The 21,366-nt window shown below is 38.9% G+C and overlaps 1 protein-coding gene across 1 annotated transcript in view; it reads right to left on the bottom strand.

Annotated features, from left to right (window-relative positions):
- Positions 1 to 1,448: 1,448 nt before the first annotated feature.
- Positions 1,449 to 21,366, bottom strand: part of ORC5 (origin recognition complex subunit 5) — a 70,104-nt gene continuing 50,186 nt past the window's right edge. Inside the window, exons 15-17 of the mRNA XM_059473197.1 lie at positions 12,725 to 12,837; positions 9,071 to 9,159; positions 1,449 to 1,616 (exon numbers count right to left, since the gene is read on the bottom strand). Coding sequence (XP_059329180.1) covers positions 9,114 to 9,159; positions 12,725 to 12,837 — 159 coding nt within the window. The 3' untranslated portion in view covers positions 1,449 to 1,616; positions 9,071 to 9,113. The remainder of the gene's footprint in view (positions 1,617 to 9,070; positions 9,160 to 12,724; positions 12,838 to 21,366) is intronic.

Here is a 21,366-nt window from a genome sequence, read left to right on the forward strand (position 1 = left end):
TGTGCAGGAAGTTGGACTCAAGGATCCTGGTGGGCCCCTTCCAACTCAGCACAGTCTGTGATTCTACAAAGACACCAAGAGGAACATACTACATATGCTGCTACAGGCAGCTCCTGGCAGCACAGCCACTCCACCTACCTGCCTACAACAACACAGTCACCCCAGAGACACCAAGACCTCTGGCCACACTGCCCACCTTGGACATGGAGCTCCTGGAGGAGGAGAGAAGGCTGGTATGAAGCAGCCACCCAGCTCCAGCCCAGAAACACATGCATGGAGGTGAGCTTCCTCACAAGAACAAGGACTTTTCAAGCCTGAAAATGTTTCAAATAACATGTTGAGAGACTGCCAGTGCTCTTGTATCTGGCTGAGACAGAAGACACTACCAGTGCTCTCCAAGTCCCTTTTCAGTGGCACAGAAGTTTTCACTCCTGCGCTCCTGGCCAGGCCCAGAACCAGAACCAGGCCTGTAAGTGATGGATGTCCCTCTGCTGGCCCCAATTCTCAGTGGCACAGCCAGGTACCAACAGCTGCAGTGCTCCCCTTCAGGGAGAGTCTTTGTATGCAACCCCCCAGGAACTGCTCTGAACGTGGCAAGAAGAAAGGGATGACCCTGTGTACACACAGCAGTTTTATCCTCCAGACAGTTTTATCCCCTTCATTTTGTAATTCCTAAAGCACAATTTTCTCCTTTCAGCTCTTGAAAATTTTTTTTCAGTGCGGCAGCAAATGATCAAATTTATTTTTTGAAGAGTCACAAAAACACACAGCCCTGAAAATGTGAGGAAAAAAATGAAAAATACTTTTTCTGTAGTGTTTTGGCTCTGCCTGTAGGTTTAGCAAAGAGTGGATTGCAATTATAGTTTGAGCATCTATTCATTTTATTGCAGGAAAAACATCAACATGTGTGCTGTATTTTTGACTTCTAAACAGCAGAGTAAATGCATATCAAATTGAGATGTGATGTATAGTGTATGAAGGCATTTTGATCCATGCAGCAAAATGAAAAGTATGCAAATCATTAGCAGTTTATAAGGAATAAAGTTTTACTATACATAATTTTATGCGCTTGTACAGAGAATCCATAATCCCACTAAGGAACAGTAAGTCTACCTATAATAAATGAGGGGTGGTTTAGAATAAGAAAACTTTTTAGATTTGAGCCAAAAAATACCTAAAATATGGAGATTAAAAGTAACATAGGAATATACCAAATAGCCAAACAAAATTATCACATTTGTTCTTAATGACTGCAGTATTCAGCAGTCTTCATTTTCCCAAGAAATACTTTGCTTTAAACTCTGTATTTTCTTTTGCCATGTTTCTCACTTAAAAGCCTGTATGAGCTTTTGTAGCATTGCCAGGCTTATTTTTTGTTTATATACAGGTTCTTACCATGGAGATATGTCCCTGACATGAAGGCATCCAGTATAGGAAACTACATGCAATGCCTTATTCTTCTAGTTTAATTAATGCTCTGACAACTTGGCAATAAGGCCACAGTGAAGAAAAGGTCTCTGTAGGGAACCTCAGGTTTTGAGCAATAGGAAAGCTGTCAAAATTTTACTATATATCTATAGTAACATGTCGAACATCCAAAGATTTCTGGAAGGCATCTGTAGAAAAGAATTCAAAAGAAAAAAGGTTAGCATAAATGATGTTTCTTAACCTGCTAAAAATAAATAATGACTTTCTCAGCAGTCAGAGCTGGAACTGGGTAAGCAGCCCATGCTGACTTACTTGTTTCAAGCAAAAAGAAATTCCAGTTTTTAATGAGCAAGGACTGTTTGACACAAACAGGAAAAAGGATTAGCCCAATCCCTGTTGAGACTGGTTCTCTTCTGTGATTTCAACAAGCTGAATGACTAGTAGATCTGTTCCACAGTGATCCATGTAACCATTCTAGACCTTTGTGTCCAAACATGTCTTCCCAGGTGCCCCAAACTTTGCATCCTTCTCAGCTGAAAAGCCCAACAGCAGCAGCTTGGCACAAAGGCAGCAAAAGGTGTCCTCTTTCTCTCTCTCCCTCTCCTCTGAACGGTTCAGTAGTTTGAGGAGCATCAAATATGACACCTCCTAAAAGAATCCAACTGCTCTAAAGGCAGCCCATAGTCACAGACCTTGGATCATCAGAAACCTGTGGTGATCCATGTCTGAGAGTATAATTTGATATTCATGATCTTACTGTGCTCTTACACCATCCTCACCTCCCCAGGAAGGGAAATTGAGAAGGAAACAGCAGCACCACCTGAACTCCTCCACTATCTCTATCTCTTCAGCTGTGAACATGCAAAGCAGTGCTGTCTCTCCTGATGGATGAGCTATTCTTTAGCTACCGATGGAAAACAGCTGCCCTGGTCACACATCTAATTGCCTTCAACACCAAAATTCATGAAGCTGTACCATCTGAGGAAAATATAAACCAGACGCATATTTATGTAGCATTCTGAAATCAGGACTTCTGACTCCTGTAGTATGAGGGCTAGCCCATACAGAGCAGTTTGAATTTTCAGTCTAATCCCCTGCTTCCCCATATTTTAGGAATGAGATTATTTATTTCTGCAAATACATCCCAAATGGATCAGAGGGATCAGCTTCAGTCTCTTCAGTGGATGGTGAACAGAGGCATTGCTGAGGATAAATTGCTTTGCAGAAAGTAACTGTGACTATTTGCACAACCATCGTATTTGCTTTTCCTATAATCAACCAAAGAGACCCCTCCCACACTCCTGACATTAGATAAGATTTTTGTAAAGGGTTCTAAGCCATTGAAAAGCAACCCACTCAGGATACATGAACACATCTCATTACTGATAGCTCCAGACATGTTCTATCGTGCTTGAAGTGAAGAGCAGCACTGGAGAAGTTACTTAAGGTTCCTGCACGTGCCCAAGCCCCAGGCTCAGTCAAGTGAAAGAGCCTGTGCTGACAGAGAAGAAGCTCCCCTCCCTGGGAGGCAGGAGCTACAGGTTTGTTTACATCACTGGAGAAATCGTGTACTTGTCTTTGGCTGTTCTTCTCATTTTCTCTGAAATCCCCAAATCTCAACATGGCACTGTTCTCAGAAAGTTTGAGCATAACGCCCAGTTATTTGCTGTTTCCTAATGATTTGCATCCTTAAGAAATAATCAAAACCAGCATAAAAATGTAAATGTGAGGAAATGGGATGGGTATTCATTCAGCCGTGCAGCTGGAATTCAGGAACTGCTGTAATTGCACACGAGTAACATAATTTGCCTCCCTTGTAGATGTTTTTACTTATTCCGATCACGTCTTTCTTTTTCAGGGATGTTGCTGAAGTTCCTATACCCTGCAAGACAAAACAACCACTCTCTGCTGTTGCCATCCCAAGCCTGAGATGCTGAGTTGCTCTAGGATGGCAACACCAGGGCTGGCATCCAGGGTGGCACAGAGCAGGGCACTCACTTCCCCACACAAACTGCCCAGGTGGGAACTCTCAGTGTGCTGGATGCAGTGGCAGAGAAAGAAAAAAACACAGCTGGGACTGTACTGATGGAAACGGGGTAGAGGGAGAAACAGCACCATCATAAATACAGTAAAAAAAAAGGGAAATTATGCAAACAGTGAGAATATAATCAAGGCTTTTGCCAACAGAGTGGTAAACAACTTTGCTCTCCATCACCATCTCTCAGGTACACTCTTCTTTTGCTGGATTTTGTAGAAACATGCTCCCTCATCTGGCAAGGCTGTTTTAATGAGAGGTTACTTATGCCACTCCTGGCTATTCTCTCTTCACAACTATTCTCTGACTTGGGATTTAGGAGGTGCCTATGTGAAAACCCTCATTACCTATGTGAGCACAAGAAGTGCTCAGCTGCTGAAGTACCAATGAATAGGCTCCAGGAAAGCCTGCTAGCAAAGCTCAATTTCCCAGCCCTCCCATCCCTCTTTTATGCCTCTGAACTCAACTATTTGAAGAAGGTACATGAAATAATATGCAGCACATATTTCCCTGAACAAAAATTGAATACAGAAAAGAAACTATTTGCATATTAGAAATCCTGTTCTGTAGAAAAATCTATGTGCCAGGAAAATGGAACATATGTGCTGAATGAATTTAGGCAAAGCTGCACCTTTGCTGTGCTGCTTAAGAAAAATCACATTTAATCCATCAGTCTGAGCCTGACATGGGCTTTTCATCAGTATTTAATCAAAATTGAACAAATATGAAACATGAACACCAGTACAGCATTAATGGTTCAACATAGTGCACCAGGTTTTGGAAAAGGACCTTGCTGAAGCCAAATCCAAATCCTCTCCAAATACCCAAACAGGTCCTGGCAGGACAGAAGGCCGTATGTGGCAACAGGTTAGTTGAACAATGCACACCTGTACCACAGGGTGACAGACAGCTCACAGCGGCATCCCCTGTGGGATGTCAAGCCCAGGAGCTCGCTGTGCTTCTGGTGCAGATCTCTGTAAGAACCATTCCAAAACCACAGAATTGCAGTGGGAGGGTACAGGAAGAAACAGAGAGGAATACGGAAGTCTGGTAGAGTTCTGCATACTTCAAAACATCAAAGCTGTCAAAAAGGCAAGTTCATCCACAACTTTATCTCAGAGGAAAGCCCAGCCTGTTTCTGTCCTGGAGTTGCCCAGCTGCCTACCCAAACAGGAGGGTATTTTCTTTTAGTACTTTGCTGCCTGTTGGTAGTAACTCCTTTGGAAGAGCTGTATAGCAAATCCTTTTTGGCAACAGCAACACACCAGTGGAAATGATTTCTTAGCAAATGTAGTCTGAACTAAATGAAAGAAGAGTTAGGGATATTTCTCCTGCTTTGGAAAAATGGGGTATTGGTCACTTGCAGAGGAGAAGGGGCTCTAAGTACTAAGTACAACACACTTCAACACTTCAAATATTAAGTCTACTGGTGGTACTTTGGACATCATGTTCCCACTCCAAGACTCCCTGCTTACAGTCGGACATTCACTTGTTCAACAGCACGGAAACACCTCCATCCACAGACTGCTTGACTGCCCAGTGTTGGTCCTACTTTCATATCATCCTTCTGAGCTTCTTGATATCAGACATCTGGGTGGATACTTGGTTATTCAAATACATGGCAGATATACTGCTCATGTCCAATAACAAGCAGTATGGTATTTTTCTGGTTTTTGTTTTGCATCTGCCATTGAGCTGTGGCTTTTTAAAGACATAAGTTTTCATGAAGACATGAATATGGTCATTATAAGGATTATACTTCTGCAGTTTCAACTCTGCTGGCATACACAAACAGTTCCTGTATTGTTTTCAGATTTTTTCTTTAAATGTTTTTAATAAACATGCACAAAAATAAAAAATCAAAAAGTTACCCTTATCTGAGTATTGTACAGTTCATTTGAATCAGCCTGTTCACAGCAAAAGATCTCAAATGAGGCTGAGATAAAAAACACACAGTTTTGCTATTAATCTCCCATTCAATTTTCTAGTGGAGCCATTCCAGTATCTACAAACACATAAAAATTTTGTATTGTCTATGATTAGACTTGCTAATCAAGCTGTATCTTTATCCCAATGCATATTTACCAGCAATGATGAAGCTCTTTTGTAAGTTATGCCATTCTGTCATTGAGAAAACAGGAGAAGTTATTCACCTCTGGTAGGATTTACTTCTGGATGGAGTACATCTTCTGTTCCTCAACTTTCTGGACTGAGCAGAACACACAGTACACCAACCTCCAGGCAGCCCTCGAGAACCTGCCATTTCTTACTCTTCCCTGCCATCTCTGCCAGTACAAGCGCAGAGGGAATACCTAATCCTGAGATACTTAACTGGGTACATGGTGCCCAGAGGTCACAGACATGTAATATCTCTAATATTCCTGCTGGAAATCCTGTCCTTCACACTATTCTCCTGGCATGGCTGGCTGTTCCAGTTATGAAAAGAAAACATAGTGCCTGATGGGCCTTGTCAAAATGGTATTTGGTGGATATTGGAAAAATTTCACCAATGGCAAGAATGAATATGGTTTTACATGGTGTATAGAGGCATCAGAACTCAGAAGGTACTGAAATAAACAAGGTACTTCTTTATCTCACCCCAAAAGGGTCAATAGCTACAGGAATTGTTACAGTAGAAACAGCAGGTTCTGGGATAACCCAAGTAAGGCAAATCACTGTCCAAAGAAAATGAATCAACTCATTACATGTTGATGCAGCCTTGCAAGCCTTCTTAACAAATAAAATCTCCATGTTATGTGCATGAAAATGCAGCTGTTGATGAAGCCAGAGCTATTCAAGGGTACTAATCTCTCCACAACTGATGACAGCTGCATTTCTTTTTCCATTACTTTATCCTTGTAAGAACAAGTCCCATCTCCTGTTAATATTTGGATCAGCCATTGGAGAAAAGCACTGTAAGTCTGTAATTTTTTTCAGTATTCTAATGCTTTGTGACTCAGGAATTACAAAAATAATTTGCTATTTTAAAATACATACTGCAGCACTAAGTTTAACTAATCAGAAAACCTTCAGTACCTATCTCGCTCTACATTGTTTGCACAGTTCTCAATCAAAACCACCTGTAGAAGAGGTGAAATCCTGGCCCAGAGGAGGCTAAAAGAGGCCTCATGCATGAAAATGGGGTCTCAGAACAGAATATTGCAAAGGTATCTAGTAAGAAACTCAGCAGTTATTTATAAACTCATTGACATGGCTATATAGAAATATTTCTAGTTTGTCAGAATAAATCCTACTATTCATCATCAGCCTAGTTATAGCCTACATCAATCATTTGCACTTCAGTCACCTTGTTCATTCTCATACTCTGCTGATTCAGCTTTAAATTTTATTTCACTGATAGGAGTCTTTCACAAAGGTCAAAGAAGTGCCTTCAAAGTAAGGAAAGTGGTTCTGTCTAATGAATCCTCAGTTACTACTCCTGCTCTAGTTAACCTCATTTCAGTCAAATTAACTACATTCCACAAAAATTAGTATCCTTATCCTTTGGATTTACACTGGAAATAATCACCAATACCCATAAGACTAATATATAGAAGAAATTAGACTGAAAAAATAGCAGCAGCACCAAGTTTTCTCACTGCTTAATTTCTAAGACCTTTATTTTAGGTCTAATTTGTGCTTCAAATTTGGAGCTGAAGAGTTTTGAGGGTCTGGTCTATTTAGTGGGAATGACTGGGATTACTGAAAATGAAATTTTGTGACTCAAGTTTTGTAGCACTTAACAAATCAGTATCTGTCCCATCATGTTTTATATATGAAATTCTAATCCAGATCATAAACTACAAATCTCTATGATGTATTGCTACTGTTTTACATGGACTAGCTGACAAATGAGTACCTCAAAACTTCTTTCCACTACAAACTGCAGCCCTAGGCAGTCATACAGGAGATCCACAAGAGCTGAGCTCAGCCCAGCACCAGCTCTAAGACAGAAAGGCACTGTAGAGCCCAAAGTTCACATTATGGACATTTTTATAAACAAAAACAAAAGCAGGCAGTAAACATTTTTGAAACAGGCTATGCATTCCTATCCAAGCACTTCAGTAAGTGTGACAAATGTTGCCACCTCATGGACAGGTGCAGGGCTGGATCCAGCTCAGCGGTAGGAAGGGAAACAGATCACGGAGATGAGTCACTGCTGCCCTTTCACACTCCCCTGAGGGAGGAAGCCAGAGCTTGGCCAGAATGATGCTTTTGTCACTTGGGTCTCAATCCAGAAGCATGGCTATGCATCCACAATTGGGGAAAAAAAGGAAACAACAAAAAAAGAAAACAAAAACTAAGAAAGAAAGAAGAAAAAAAGAAACAATAACGACTACATATATGTTCAGAGTATTTGACCATTTCTAATACAGGAGCAAGGGGGGAAGACTGATGACTTTTCCCTGAAAAAAGCCCATAATGTTCAAATTAGAACCTGGCATGGTCATGTCAAACTGTCAAATGTGAGCACTCAACTTTGTGAGTTTTACTCGCTCAAAGTAAAACATCAGAGTAACAGGCTGTGGGATCTGGAATTTTCAAGAGGACTACTGAAATCTTCAGATTCATGAAGACAACTGGACCTCCAATTGGACTAGGGGATTTTCATACTCCATAAATTGTGTACCTTCTACGAGTAAGCTGCAATTGTAGTGTATTCCATCATGTATTGTAACAAAATTTTAGCTATTCACTATTCCACCACTTTTGGGGAAATGCTGCAGAAAGACTCTGTCACCTGTTGAATTTCTCCCTTCCTGATGAAAAGGCAGCTGTGCCATCCTCCTCTACAGGACAGAGGCTGTTACAAAAGCCATTATGTGGTGTGTATGTTAAAAGTAGGTTCATTCCACATGGCACTATAATTAACACTTCCTGTAACTGGATGAGCATGAAAGGACTATAGAATTTTGAAGCAAAAATAAAACATTTCAAGTTTGACATAGGGATAGAAGTTTAAAAATCAATTATTTTTTTAAAACAGAGCTTCATAAAAATACATTCATTGTCAGCATTTATGAATGGTCTGAAAAAGACAATATGGTGACTAACTGGGAGTTTCCTACCATCGTGATCTCCATATGACAGAGTAACAGTCTGCCTACATACTGCTGAAGAGAAAGAAGAATTTGTACCAGCTTGATTTTTAAATATGTTCTTATGTTTATTATACTTTGCTACTCCACTCTCCTAAAATGGTGGCCTCAGGAAAAGCTGCTTTGGCAGGCAATTGCAAAGATTCCTGTGGAGAGGAAGTGAAAAGACTGGGCATACAAACAACGGCTGCTGCCATGTTCAAAGCACTGGGGAGAGTTCATAGAGCAAAATGCAGTCCTAAGTAAATGGGTTTCAGGCAATTTCAGTGTTAAGATAACATCATTAAGACTAGAACAGATTGTGCTCAAACCCTGCTGTTTATAATTAACACATTGCTTCCAAATACTCCAGGGTCCCTGGTAAATAGTCCTCTGCTCAGATCCACCCAGACCAATCAGAGTATTTTCATCAGGTTCCATGCTGGGCCAGCACCTGTTTGGACAAATCCAAAAGAGCCAAAATACTCTTCTTTTTGGCCAGCTAAGTAGAGAGATGAACACGGCTTGCCTTAGTCATTGTCACAGTGTCCATATGGCTGTGAAGCTTGTTTTCACAAGAAATCGTACAAGTACTTTATTATGTCGAAGTTCACGGTCCTATAAACAAAAACACAGTATATTAGAGCAATCATCTTAACAGTGCTAAGACTTTAACCTGTTTGGAGACAGCACATGCAGGACATTCTGCACAATCAAAATCAAGCAATTCCCCAAAAGAAATGTAAGCGAAGATTAATGAATTTTTAATTTCTCTCATTATTTACAATACCCCTCTTCTGATTATTTCAACTTTGTAAAATTCTAGAAAAGAAATATAGCAACTTCCTAGTAAAGAAAGGAAGACTCTTATTTCAATAATGAAACGATAAAAACATAACAATATTAATAAAATTATATTTTCATATGGCAAACTTGATGTTCTAGTTGGTGATGCAAAGCAACAACCTTTTATGCTATTGAATGTTTTGTTCATCTCCTAAACCACCTGTTTTAGCATGTTTCATCTGTACTCATTTGGAGCCTGTGTTCTTTCAGTCTTGACAGTAGTTGACCCATGTACACAGCTAAATTTGAAAAATCCAAGAATGCCAATCAATGGGATAGAAGATTTTAATGTACACTTTTGTACTTTAATGGCAGGCAAAATGAAACAGCAGTAGAATAAAACATATAATTATTTTTTTTTGTCTCTAAACTCATTATTCTATACAATCTAACACTCAGACTTTAGGGTTTACTGTTTGAATAAATAATGCAAATTACTGCATAAAATGACAAGTATAAAATTAAAAGGGTTTTTTAAAAAAAGTATTCAATGATGCAAAAATAGCTGCTAACAATACTAAGTGAGATTAGCTAGCTGAATTCTTATTTGTTGGATTACAATCATTTAATAGTCTCTGTTCATGCATCAGCCTGTAACCCACTTTTCAAAAAGTTTTTATAAGACATCATTTTGGACAGAGAAAAAGTTTAGAAATCTCCAAGATACGTAACAGGAAATACTCTGTTGGAGTCAGTGACAAATTTAAAGGCATTAACTATCACTGTTAGACTTACACGACATTGTGTCACTCAAAAACAAGTGCTTTAATTACAAGGCTTTCCACAGAAACAAGATCATACACACCAACAAATGCTGACCTTATCAACTAAATGAAACAGAATTGTCCTGTCATAACAACTGGGTTTATTACAGATTCTCTGAAAAGATCCATTATTTCAATAAACACTACGAGAGCCCTACTTCAGCTGCAGAAAATTTATGAACTTAGGTTTGAAATTCTTAAAAGAGAAATGATTTCTAACAAAGAAACATCTAACTTTGCCTTCAGCTAAATGTTTAACTACTATGTGGTAAAGCACAGAGATGTTTCCACAAAGACTGAGTATATGCCACAGAATAAGCCAGATGTGAGGTTCCATGGTAAAAAAGAGACTGTGCACTTCAGCAGTTACCATGTTCAAAGCCACCAGGAAGAGACACAAGTGTTTTACTCTTTTCCAAAAACAGGTGGGTTTTTTTGGTTTTTTGTTTTTTTTTCTTTAGTGCAAACTTCACTTTTGCTTAAAAAACACAGAAAATGAAATGACAATTGGAACAGCTTGAATGGAGGTGGGGAGGGAGCATCCTTTTCTGTCCCATTCTTCGCACACCTCAGCCTTCCATTAGGAAATATGCTGAAGTAAAAAGGCTGAGATGGTAACTAAAATCTGAAGGTTTTAGTGACTAATAAATTTATTTTAGTACTATTGCAATAACGGAGAAAGAAGAATCAGAAGATGGGCTGTATGGGCTGTTTACCTGATATGTATTTTGGCTGAGATTTCAAAGTAGTTCCTTCTCTGTGACAAATACAATCAAAACTATTGCACAGATAGAAAATGAAATTTCTTAAAGCACAGAAGATCAGGCCTTCATCCTATAGCTAGAAGCCCCACCCAGGGAAGAGAGAAGCTCATTTCTAATGAGTTCATGAAACCTTGTCTTTTTACAGATCATCCTCTTAAAGATTTAATAAATACTGTGGTCTGAAAAGTGTATTGTAATGAAAATTGTAACAAAGGAAAAAACAAGATTTAAAAAAAGGGAGAAACAGGAGAAAATCAGAACACGCCAACTTTAAAATCTATCTGTCTGTCTATCTATCTATCTATCTATCTATCTATCTATCTATCTATCTATCTGTCTATCTATCTATCTATCTATCCATCCATCCATCCATCCATCCATCCATCTTAAATAGCCCTATCTAGGCAGCAAATAAAGACCTGCAAGCTACTTTTGGAGAAAAAAAGAACTGCCTTCTTTCTCATAACATGTAGGAAAAGTCAGTTTATATACATACATATAAACACATACACATATATCAGACCTAAAGGAAAGCAAGCTAAAACACTACCATGCACTGAGGTTTGAAGTGAGTGTCTCTGACAAACACTTTTTCCAGTAAGGATGAGCTGCATGGCACAAGTTTTGGTTTTCTGGCTGCCTATACCTTACAGCAACCTTAACATAATCATTGAAACTTCTGAGGATGTCAAAGTGGCAAGGAAAGGGCTGTTAAAGTATCTCAATTCAAGGATAAATCCCAATGTATAACTGAACACACAGTGATCCATGTTGCTGAGCAGATGGTCTGCTGTGCTTGGTTCCAGGGGGAGCTTTTTCAGGGCACCACTCACCAAGTGGCTTTACTGCTGGGAATAGCAAACTGACATAGCAAAGCTCTGGAGGTCCTGGCACTGTGGTCCAGTCAGACCTGAGCCAGACAAAGTTCCATTCTGCAGCCTGTCCAACTGAAAACTGAAATAAGTGTATGTGTTGCATTTACTGACAAGGCTACTGGGCATTTAATAGCTCAGGAGAGTAACATGTGCACTGAGGTTATGGAATACACCCAACACCTCAGGTTCCTCCTTAGTTTCACATTACAGAGAAAAGTTGGCTGTGAGAACATTTCTCCCTTTTGACACATGTGATTTCTGGGCTCTGTTCTGATTATAGAGTTTATCCAAGCCTTGCTAATAAGGTGGCAGCAACAGATAAAATAGGAGACATAGGCCTGATTGCTGCCTTTGTATTGCATGTATTTCTGTCTGCAAATTATTGCAATCTCTCCTGATGGATCTCAAACTGTTCTCAGACTTCACAACTGAAGGCTCTGGATAAACAAAGATGATGATGTACTTACATCCACTAACTGAATTAGCTTATATCAATAACAGATCACACAAGATAGTCTATGTGCAAGAAATTCTATAACCTATGTAGTTTTTATATCATATGCACAACACTGTTAAGAACCAAACATTATTTCAGATTCAAATACCATAATGTGCTTTTTGGTAATGAAATGGACTGACATTTCAGAGCAGTATTTTCACATGAAGTCCCTGACCTTTACTAAGCACAAAGACAGTATGTTACTGTAACACATAGTGCCACTGTAACATAAATCATTTTCAAAACAGGAATGGACTATACTTACCTTGGGTACAACATTTCTCATAAATAACATGACTTATTCAGTCATTCTTAGAAAACATCCTGAGGTTTTCTATTCTGGTCTGCAAAGAGCTATAAACTGAGCAAATACCTGGTTTGAAGTCCCTTTCAAGTCAGCACATGCAACAGTAAATGAACTCTTAGCAGGCTCACCGGGCAATAGCTCTGATGAAGTCCAGAGACACAGTGCACTTGTATCGTGGTCCATCGAGCTGGTCATTCTGGCCAACCATGGATAACAGCTGCAGGGTCACAAGAGAGGTGATCTAGGGACAAGAGACACAAGTAAAGTTAGTAATTTTTGTTAACATGAACAGCAGTGGCCAATTTATTGTTGTGTTTGTTTTTGGGTTTTTTTCCATTTGGCATAATTCCCGTTTTTCTCTGGAAAGTCACTTTCACTTGCTCATTGTTCACTTCCACATAGCTCTGCAGCTAGAAAACCCAGGAATCTACATACACCTTGCCATTACATTTCAGCACCAGCAGTGATAGACAAAGGCTAAACCCTCCATCCTTCATATCAAAAGTTATCCTGGAGTTTTGAACAGAGGAACAGGAATAATAGGTATGAGCTGAGCATTTTCCAAATCTCTGCCTGACAATCAGAAAGGACTAGGATTTTTTTTGCTTTATCCCTGAAGACCTCCCTTTGAACTTTTCCACTCAATGTTGGATATTCCTGTGCCAGATCATATCACATTTTGAACAGATGGATGTTTCACTCTACTCTAGATAAAAAGGAATTTGAAGGTTGGAAAGAAAAGGCTGGAAGATTGTAGGTTAAAAAGAGCAGGGCCTGAGTTGAGAAAAATTTGCCTACAAACACACATACAGTGTCTTGACAGAGCCACTGATTATTTTACCAAAATAGCAATGTACTAGTATACTTTTTCACTTTGCTCCTCCAGTGATGGCTGTGGCACCACTAAAGTGAAGTGATGGGGTGTCACCACTGGAAACAGCCATCCCATTCTGACTCAGTTAGGAAGAGACACTGTAGTGATTCCATTGTCTCCCCATCTCCTCCCAGATATCAGGGAAAGAAAGAAGTAAAAGCAGAAAAGAAAATTTTTCCTTGGCCTTTGCAATAGATACCACAGACAATTCAGGGTGATGAAGTTATATTCTATGACAAAATGTTACCTTGGCTACAGTTTTCATTTTTAAAAACCCAGCCAACCATGACCTACTTCTGAGTAATGATAATAGGACAGTAAGGAATTCCTCGAGAATAATGTATTTCAGGAAAGAAAGTGTCAGTTCAAATGTTCAAGGAAGCACAATGCTATAAAAAGCATCAGCAAGTTGTAACAATAAAAAAAATACTCCCAACTCAGTAATAACCCCACTCTTTTGCTGGAAGTACACTTGGTTTTCAAATTTGTGACAGTGCTTGTAGGAGGCAGGAATAATATATTAGAAAAAAATGATACCTACCTATAGAGAAGAGAAAAAAATATGGTATCCAAGAATGAAGTAAATTTTAACAGCCTGCACTTAACTTTCTTTCATATGGTACAAGACAACAATAGTTTGGATGCCAAAATTCTGAAAAGTCTTTGGAGTTTGTTTAAGGAATGCTGGTCTATGCATAGTCACAAAGACAAATTCCATTTACTTAATTCAGATATAAAAATTACATGGTTTATCAAATTTTAGCATTGACAAAATTAAAGAAAATTAAATTCAGTATATGGCAAATAGCTCAGATTCTAGAGCATTAATTCCTTTGCACATATCACTGGCTTGGGATAAACCTCAAACTTGTTAGGTTTTATATTCTTAAAATACTCCTGAGAGTACATTTTTCTCCATTCTCCATTCAACAAAATCCATATTCATTTTGGAGGAATCTGCTGTAACAATTGCACCCACAGGCATCAATACTGGCAAATCACTTCTGCACGGCACCTGCAGCTGGTCTCACATTCAGAAATCACCGGTGAAGGAATAGCAGGAGGGTCCCTTGAAGGTCCTTATGACCAGAGAAAAAGTCTGCACTGTCTGGAGATCCATCTCAGTTTTATGTGGGATGTAAAAGTGACCTTGCTGCTGCATTACAAATGCTCCAGCAATACTTCAACAAATTCTGCATTTTCTTTTCTAACTAGCACCAAATGCTCTGTGAGTATCACGAGGTCAGCAATGTAAAACTCCTTACTGAAGGCTGACTCAAGAAATCTGAACTAACATCAGCCTGGACACTAAGTTTCATTAATGTTTTGACTTAAGAAATTAACTCAAAGACTCAATATACAATATTACAAGATAAATAAGGAGTAGCTTTACTCTTTATGATCAGAGTAAAGAACTTATTCAGGAAACTGCAACTTTTACTTATTTCTTTCACAACACTTAATAAATGTCATCACAAGGAAGCAAGTGCAGGAACAGCAAGTCCCTACTCTGAGACCACTTAAAAAGACAGCTGTAGAGAACACTGATATTACCGCGCCGGAGTGGGCGCAGCTGGTGAGAGAGACGGTGAATCTTGTTTCTTGAATCAGAAGGCTTGATTTATTAAGATATTATATATAATACATTATTACTATACTAATAGAATATAGAGAGGTTTTGCAGAGCAGCTAGGCTAGGCTAGGAAGAGATAGAAAAGAAATCCACAACAAAGCTGTGGCCAAGGACTCAGTCCCCTGGCTTGCACTGGTGATTGGCCCTTAATTATAAACATAAAACATGAACCAATCACCAATCAAAATAGGTGCCCCTGTTGCATTCCCCAGCAGCTGATAATAATTGTTTACCTTGTCTTCGGAGGCCTCTGGCCTCCCGAAGACACAGAAATCCGAAAGAAAGGATTTCTGTGGAGAAATGTCTGCGACATCCTGCCATTTTCAACTCATGCAGGCAAGAAACAAATTTTATCTCCAAAGAGGCTCAATAGAGGCAAAGGGAAAGAACATCTATCTAGGGGGGGTGAGTAGGGACCAGCTATCCTACAGACAGCCAAATGTTAGGAGCTAAAATACCTAATTTGTTAGACTTTAGATTAGAATTCAACATGCAGTAGTTACAGATGCCTGGGCTGTGCATGGAGAAAGGCAGAGATCTCCTAAGGACAAGTCCAAAAGCCTGCCTGCTGAGGGGACAGCAGCCTGGAGCTTTGCTTGCACAGCTTTTTCAGGGGATTCAGGGAGAATCAAAACCAGCAATGGAGCTCAAAAAGCAATGACTTCTAATTTTTTCTTGCTTTATACAATATAGCAGGAGTGTTCTGTAGCTGTCAGCCACAGAAATGGACAAGACACCTATTTTGTGCAATAAATTGATAGAAAAGACTGGATTGTGGTAGAAGTGGAATTATTAAGTTTCTCTAATATTCTGTGCTGACCAAATAAATAAAAGATGACTGTCCTCACCAAACAGTTCAGAAGTCTTTTGGGACACAGAAGGTACAAATCCCTTCTGACACAAGAGGCTTGAGCACCTCTACTGAATGTCTGACAAATAACTGGGGTGGGAGCAAAGGAAGGAAGAAGAAAAAGCAAAAGCCATGTATGGTATTAAAACTTCACCAGACCTCTCTTGCAGTCTGCTTCTGAAGCTGAACTATTTTGCATAAAATTGCAATCTCTCTGGGCCTACCCAGGGCATGCACCTGGTAAAGCAGGATACAGTGGAATGAACTGGGTTTAAGACAGTGTATTTGTAGCATGATTTTAAAATTCACCAATATTCATGTCTTGTCAGCACTTTAGTTCCAGGTATCACCTGTAACTTAAGCACTGAAAAACAATTACTACTTCAAAAGTTCAGGTACTACAAAACTTTGGAGGCAATATGTTCTTAAATTAAGACACATCAAAAGTTTGAAACACAGATGGGAAAAATATGAATGCAATGCCAAACTAATTGCACTTAGCCAAAAATACACCACTGCTTTTGAAATATTTTTAAAGGTTTTTTTTTAAATATCATGGGTACAGTGGCTCCATTTCATTATCACAAAAGCTTGAGAAGAAACATCTGGCAAGAACAGACTAGCAACAAGCCAGAAAAACTGTGTGGGTGATATAAGAAAGAATATTTATTGAGAATCTTCAGAACAAAAGAAATTATAGTTGGAAGAAAAATTCTAGAGTTATTTGTAAAATTGCTTAAATTGGTGATGATTTAATACTAGCAAAAATTAACAATTAAATGAAATTTTCTACAGGAATAACAAGAGAATCTGAAAAAAAAACCCTTTCTGATCTGAAAGGTGTAGAGAAACGAGTTTTACCAGCATGTTTAAAATAAGTCATGATGGAACTTGCTTTGAAATGTATTAATGTGAGAAACCTGCTGCTGAAATCTTGGATCCAAGGTGAGAATAATCATACAAGCACAGCAGATAATTGTTCCCGGGAAGAAATGACCACTCAGATTGCTTCTGGAGATTCATTGGTCAAATATGGACATTAAAACCTCTGGAAAAAACAAGCAACCCACAAGTCATCCTTCAAGGCAGCTTTTTTCCTATCAGCCTGGACTAACAGATGGGCCTTGCATCATTCCCCAAGTAGACACAAAGACTGGCTTTGTGAGCACATGGCTGTGTGGAAGTGAGAAGGATTCCAGAAGGAAGGACTGTCTGCTGAGAAAGGCCGGGCTCTTCCCAAGGACACCACAAGAAGCCAGAAAATATTCACTGAGGTGCAAAACATGAGCAGAATTAGAACCCATGACACAGGGAAACGCATGGTTAGCTAGGGTAAGCAATGACAGACTATCTAGGAAAGGGTCTGGACCAACAGTGGGACATATCTCAAATCCATAGGATAAAACTAAACAGAAAATGATGCTGTTTGGGGTGGAGGGGAAGCTGCTTCCTGAGAGATGTGACTGAAATCTCATGAAGTGTACATTTTAAACTGGACTGGAAAAATATTAACGAAAGGAGGAACAATTTCAAACTGGCAGAAGTATACTAAATGCTCTGTGGTTTTTTTCATCTCTACAGTTTATAATATTCAATTATCTTGCCCAAGATGTAAAATTAATTCTAACTCTTCAGTCTGGCTTACTGTCACACAGAGATTCTGAACGTCAAACACGTCAAGAAATGAAGAACTTCCCGTATTCAGCTCTGCCAGACAAGGGCACTACATTCTTTCACAGTCACATGAATGGTGCTTTGCAGCACCATCATCCCACAGCTCTCAAAGCCTGTGCACTTGATCAAAACCTACCCCTGCCAGCAGCCACATCCAGGCACATGGAAAAACCTCTGCTAGGCACATGGCACTTGGAACACCCAATACCATTTACAAAACACATTTCAGTCAGAATGACTGTGCAAAACCCTCCTGGAGTTAAATTCAATGACCCTAATACAAATTATGTGAGCATAAAAAAACCTGCTCAAAATTATTTCAATGAAAATTATAGCCAGAGTGTGCTCAAATGTCAGCCTTGTTTGAAAAGCTTGCACAGAAAGATAACCATGGAACATTACAACTATATATATTTAAGACAGTACCTGATAAAAATTGTTTTTATTAATAAAAATAAACCAACATTTGTTTGAATCCTTGTACAAAACAATCAGGTTTTGATACTGAATTACATTTTGTGTGAGGCTTTTAATGCATAAAAAAAATACAACAGGGGGACACGCTTCAAGATTACTTGGAGCCTTCAAGCCTGCAGTTAAACATTTATTATGACATGCTTCAGCTAGGTATTTTACCTTTATCTCAGCTTAAAGCAATCCAACTCTATTTTTAAACTACATTATGAACACAGTCAAAATGTTTCTGACTACAACAGAGGCAACACAGCCCCAGCCCCAGCCTTAGTGCTGCCCCACAGACAGGGCCCTGTGCTCCTCCCTTTGGTGATACACACAGGTGGCAGTGCAGGATGGGATGGGGCAAACACACTGACCCAGCCTGCTTTGCAGTTTCTTTTATGAGTGCTTGCATTTGATGTCTTTCTTTCTTTCTTCCAGATCAGTTTGGGTTTTTGTGTTGCTGTCACAGAAGTATTACCTCATTATTTTGTGTTGAGTCACCAGGACCTTGATTTCATTTCATTCAAGGCAAATCTATGTGATTTACAGATTTAAACAAGTGACTCCATTTGCTTTTTCAAAGCTTCATCATATCAGCGATTCAGTCATTTGTTAAGACAGCCAAAACTTCCTTTACACAATCCAGAAGAAATGTTTATTTACCCTCAAGTACATGACCTTGAACTTCTTGCTGTTAAACCAACTCAGTTTGTATCATACTCACCACCTAAAACTTTTTTTGTGTCTCTTCAGAACAGAAATGTTTATTAAGCCCAAGGCATATAACATTGAATTTTACTAGAAAATTCTTCTGGTTTTTATTCTATAGGTCATTAGAACCATTTTCATATGATATTTTCTCCATTGTATAATCACTGCTCACCACCTCTTCCTTATTCTACCAGGTCTTACCTTTTGTATCCCATTTACACAAAAGGATGCTTGACAAGAAACAGTGCCAATTTCATACACTTAATCAAGGAATAAACACATATTTTGCCTTTTTCTTTCCCCCTCCTCTTTCTGTACCACTCCATTCTCTGCTTTCAGACCACAGAACACCTTTCTGCACACTAGAAGCTGCCTTCTCTCCAGGCCAGTCTCCTGCAATTGGCCTCCCTTGTGGCTTTCCCTTCAATCTCAAGAGAAGCAAATGTATTTTTCTATTTTGAGAAGACACTTCCTACCCTTGGCTCTATTCATATTTTAGAATACTTTCTCTTCAATTAGCAGTATGTCCTCTAGGGTTTGTTTAGTGACTCTGACTAGCTGCAAATCTTGACTCATCAGTACAGCTTCCCTTCAACTCTTCTCTGTACTTTCCCATTATCTCTACACCTCACATATTATCTTCCCAAAACTAATATTTAAAGAAACAGAAACAAAACATACAATATTTTTTCTAAAAATACCATTGATTTTCTAAAATGGGGACACTGAATCAAGATCCAGGAATTATTCCAGCGAACCAAAAAGGCAATTAAAAAAAGTAAACAAGAAATCCAGAAGGAAGTATTCTTCATCCAAAATTGTAGTTAATCTGTAACACACTTTGCCTCTGCAAAGTCAGTACAGTGGCAGAGAGTTTGGAGGAGTTTAGAAAGCGACTGAGCACATTCATGGAAGCAAATTAAACCATGGGCTGCTGAATGCAAATATCACCTCTGTGGCAGGCATTTAAGCCCCAGGTAATAAGAAGTTGTAACATATACAGACTATGCTCATCCTCTGCTTTCTAGTCTTAAATTTTCCCTGCTCATTTGATATTACTTAGAAGTAGTCAGACAGTTTTACAGTCTAAGAAGTAAAACAGTGGGTAAGCCCATTTTGGGGCTGACTTAATGTGCCTGCTGTGATGCATTCATCAAAGATAAAGTACATCATCTGCATCTTCTACATCCTGCCACTTTTTCCCCTTTTAACCTTCTCTTGGGCCTCTGCAAGGGCTCTCTCACTATCAGTTACTGTACTCTCCCCATACTTTGCAGTCTTTGTGAAAGCAAAAAACCCCACTTGATGAAAATCCAGCTTCCCCCGCCATCTCCTGAAAACCTTCCCAAAAGCATTTGCACAGATTAGCCTTGCCCACTCATTGTTACAGTAACATCACTTTTTAAAAGCAGTTCAATAATTTATTCATTTGGGACCTAATATCAGAGGAATCTTTCAACGTGTTAATGAATTTGCTTTCTCTTCGTTATTTTTATTCAATATAGAAATTAAGAAAAAGCTCCTTTTTCTTTTTCTCAGCACATTTACTTTAGCATTAATCAATTTGCCTAATAAGAAGGAAAATAAAAGGCAGTTCACAACACTCTTTGCCTCACTCTGCTCATCAACTTTAAAAAGAAATATAAAAACTCTACAGAGTGATGCATGGATAAATCAGTATTTCTGAGTCAGTTCCCTCACTTTGAGGATCAATTAAAGTACTTCACAAAGGCATGAAAAGCATGCTAGAAATTTGCTTAATGTGGTATTTTCTAAAAGGACCAAATTATTTTCTGTACCTGAGGATTATTTGGAAATATTTTCTGAATTTTGTTAAGATCCTTGGAAGTGATGACAGGAGTTAATTTTGATACTCAAACCCAAGATCTGAATGCATCTGCAATCTGTTGAAGATGTGTACATCTAATTTACTCCATAACAACCAAGAAACACAACTCCTAAGTAAAAGGACTACAGACACAAGTTGGAGACAGCTAATTCAAAAGTACTCCCCTTTCTAGTTCATACTTCCAAAATCTAAGAAACCAAAGATGGTAACAGATGGTCAAAGGAACACTTGGGGAATGATTTTTACAGTTAATTTGATTACTTAAGCCAGGTAGCCTCACAAAGTGGACATTAGACCAAGGCTGGCTATTTTTCAAGGCACAGGCAATAGCCAACAGAAGTATCCCTCTGCCATATCTTCTTTCATTTTTGCATCAAAGGTCTCAGGTTCCAGGCAGGCTTTTTTACAAGATAAGGAAAGCAACACAAAGACTGTTTTCCAGAAGCAAATCTTCGTGCCACTGACCATACAATTTTAATTCCCCAAATCTAGAAAATTTTGCCTCCCCTCCTCCTTCATTTATTGCATCTGTCCCACAATGGCCACATTTCTAGATATTGCAAGTCAAGTTCTATTAAGACCAGGAAAGCAGTAATGTTAGAAATACTACCCAGTACCTGTGATACTGATAGGATTTGATACATTTACAGAAGGCTCCTAAATTTTTAATGCTATTTCAGTAAATTATAGAACTGTGCACACAGTTACCAGCCTTTTACT

The sequence above is a fragment of the Ammospiza nelsoni genome, chromosome 5 (assembly GCF_027579445.1).
Source record: "Ammospiza nelsoni isolate bAmmNel1 chromosome 5, bAmmNel1.pri, whole genome shotgun sequence".
Taxonomy (NCBI): Eukaryota; Metazoa; Chordata; class Aves; order Passeriformes; family Passerellidae; genus Ammospiza; species Ammospiza nelsoni.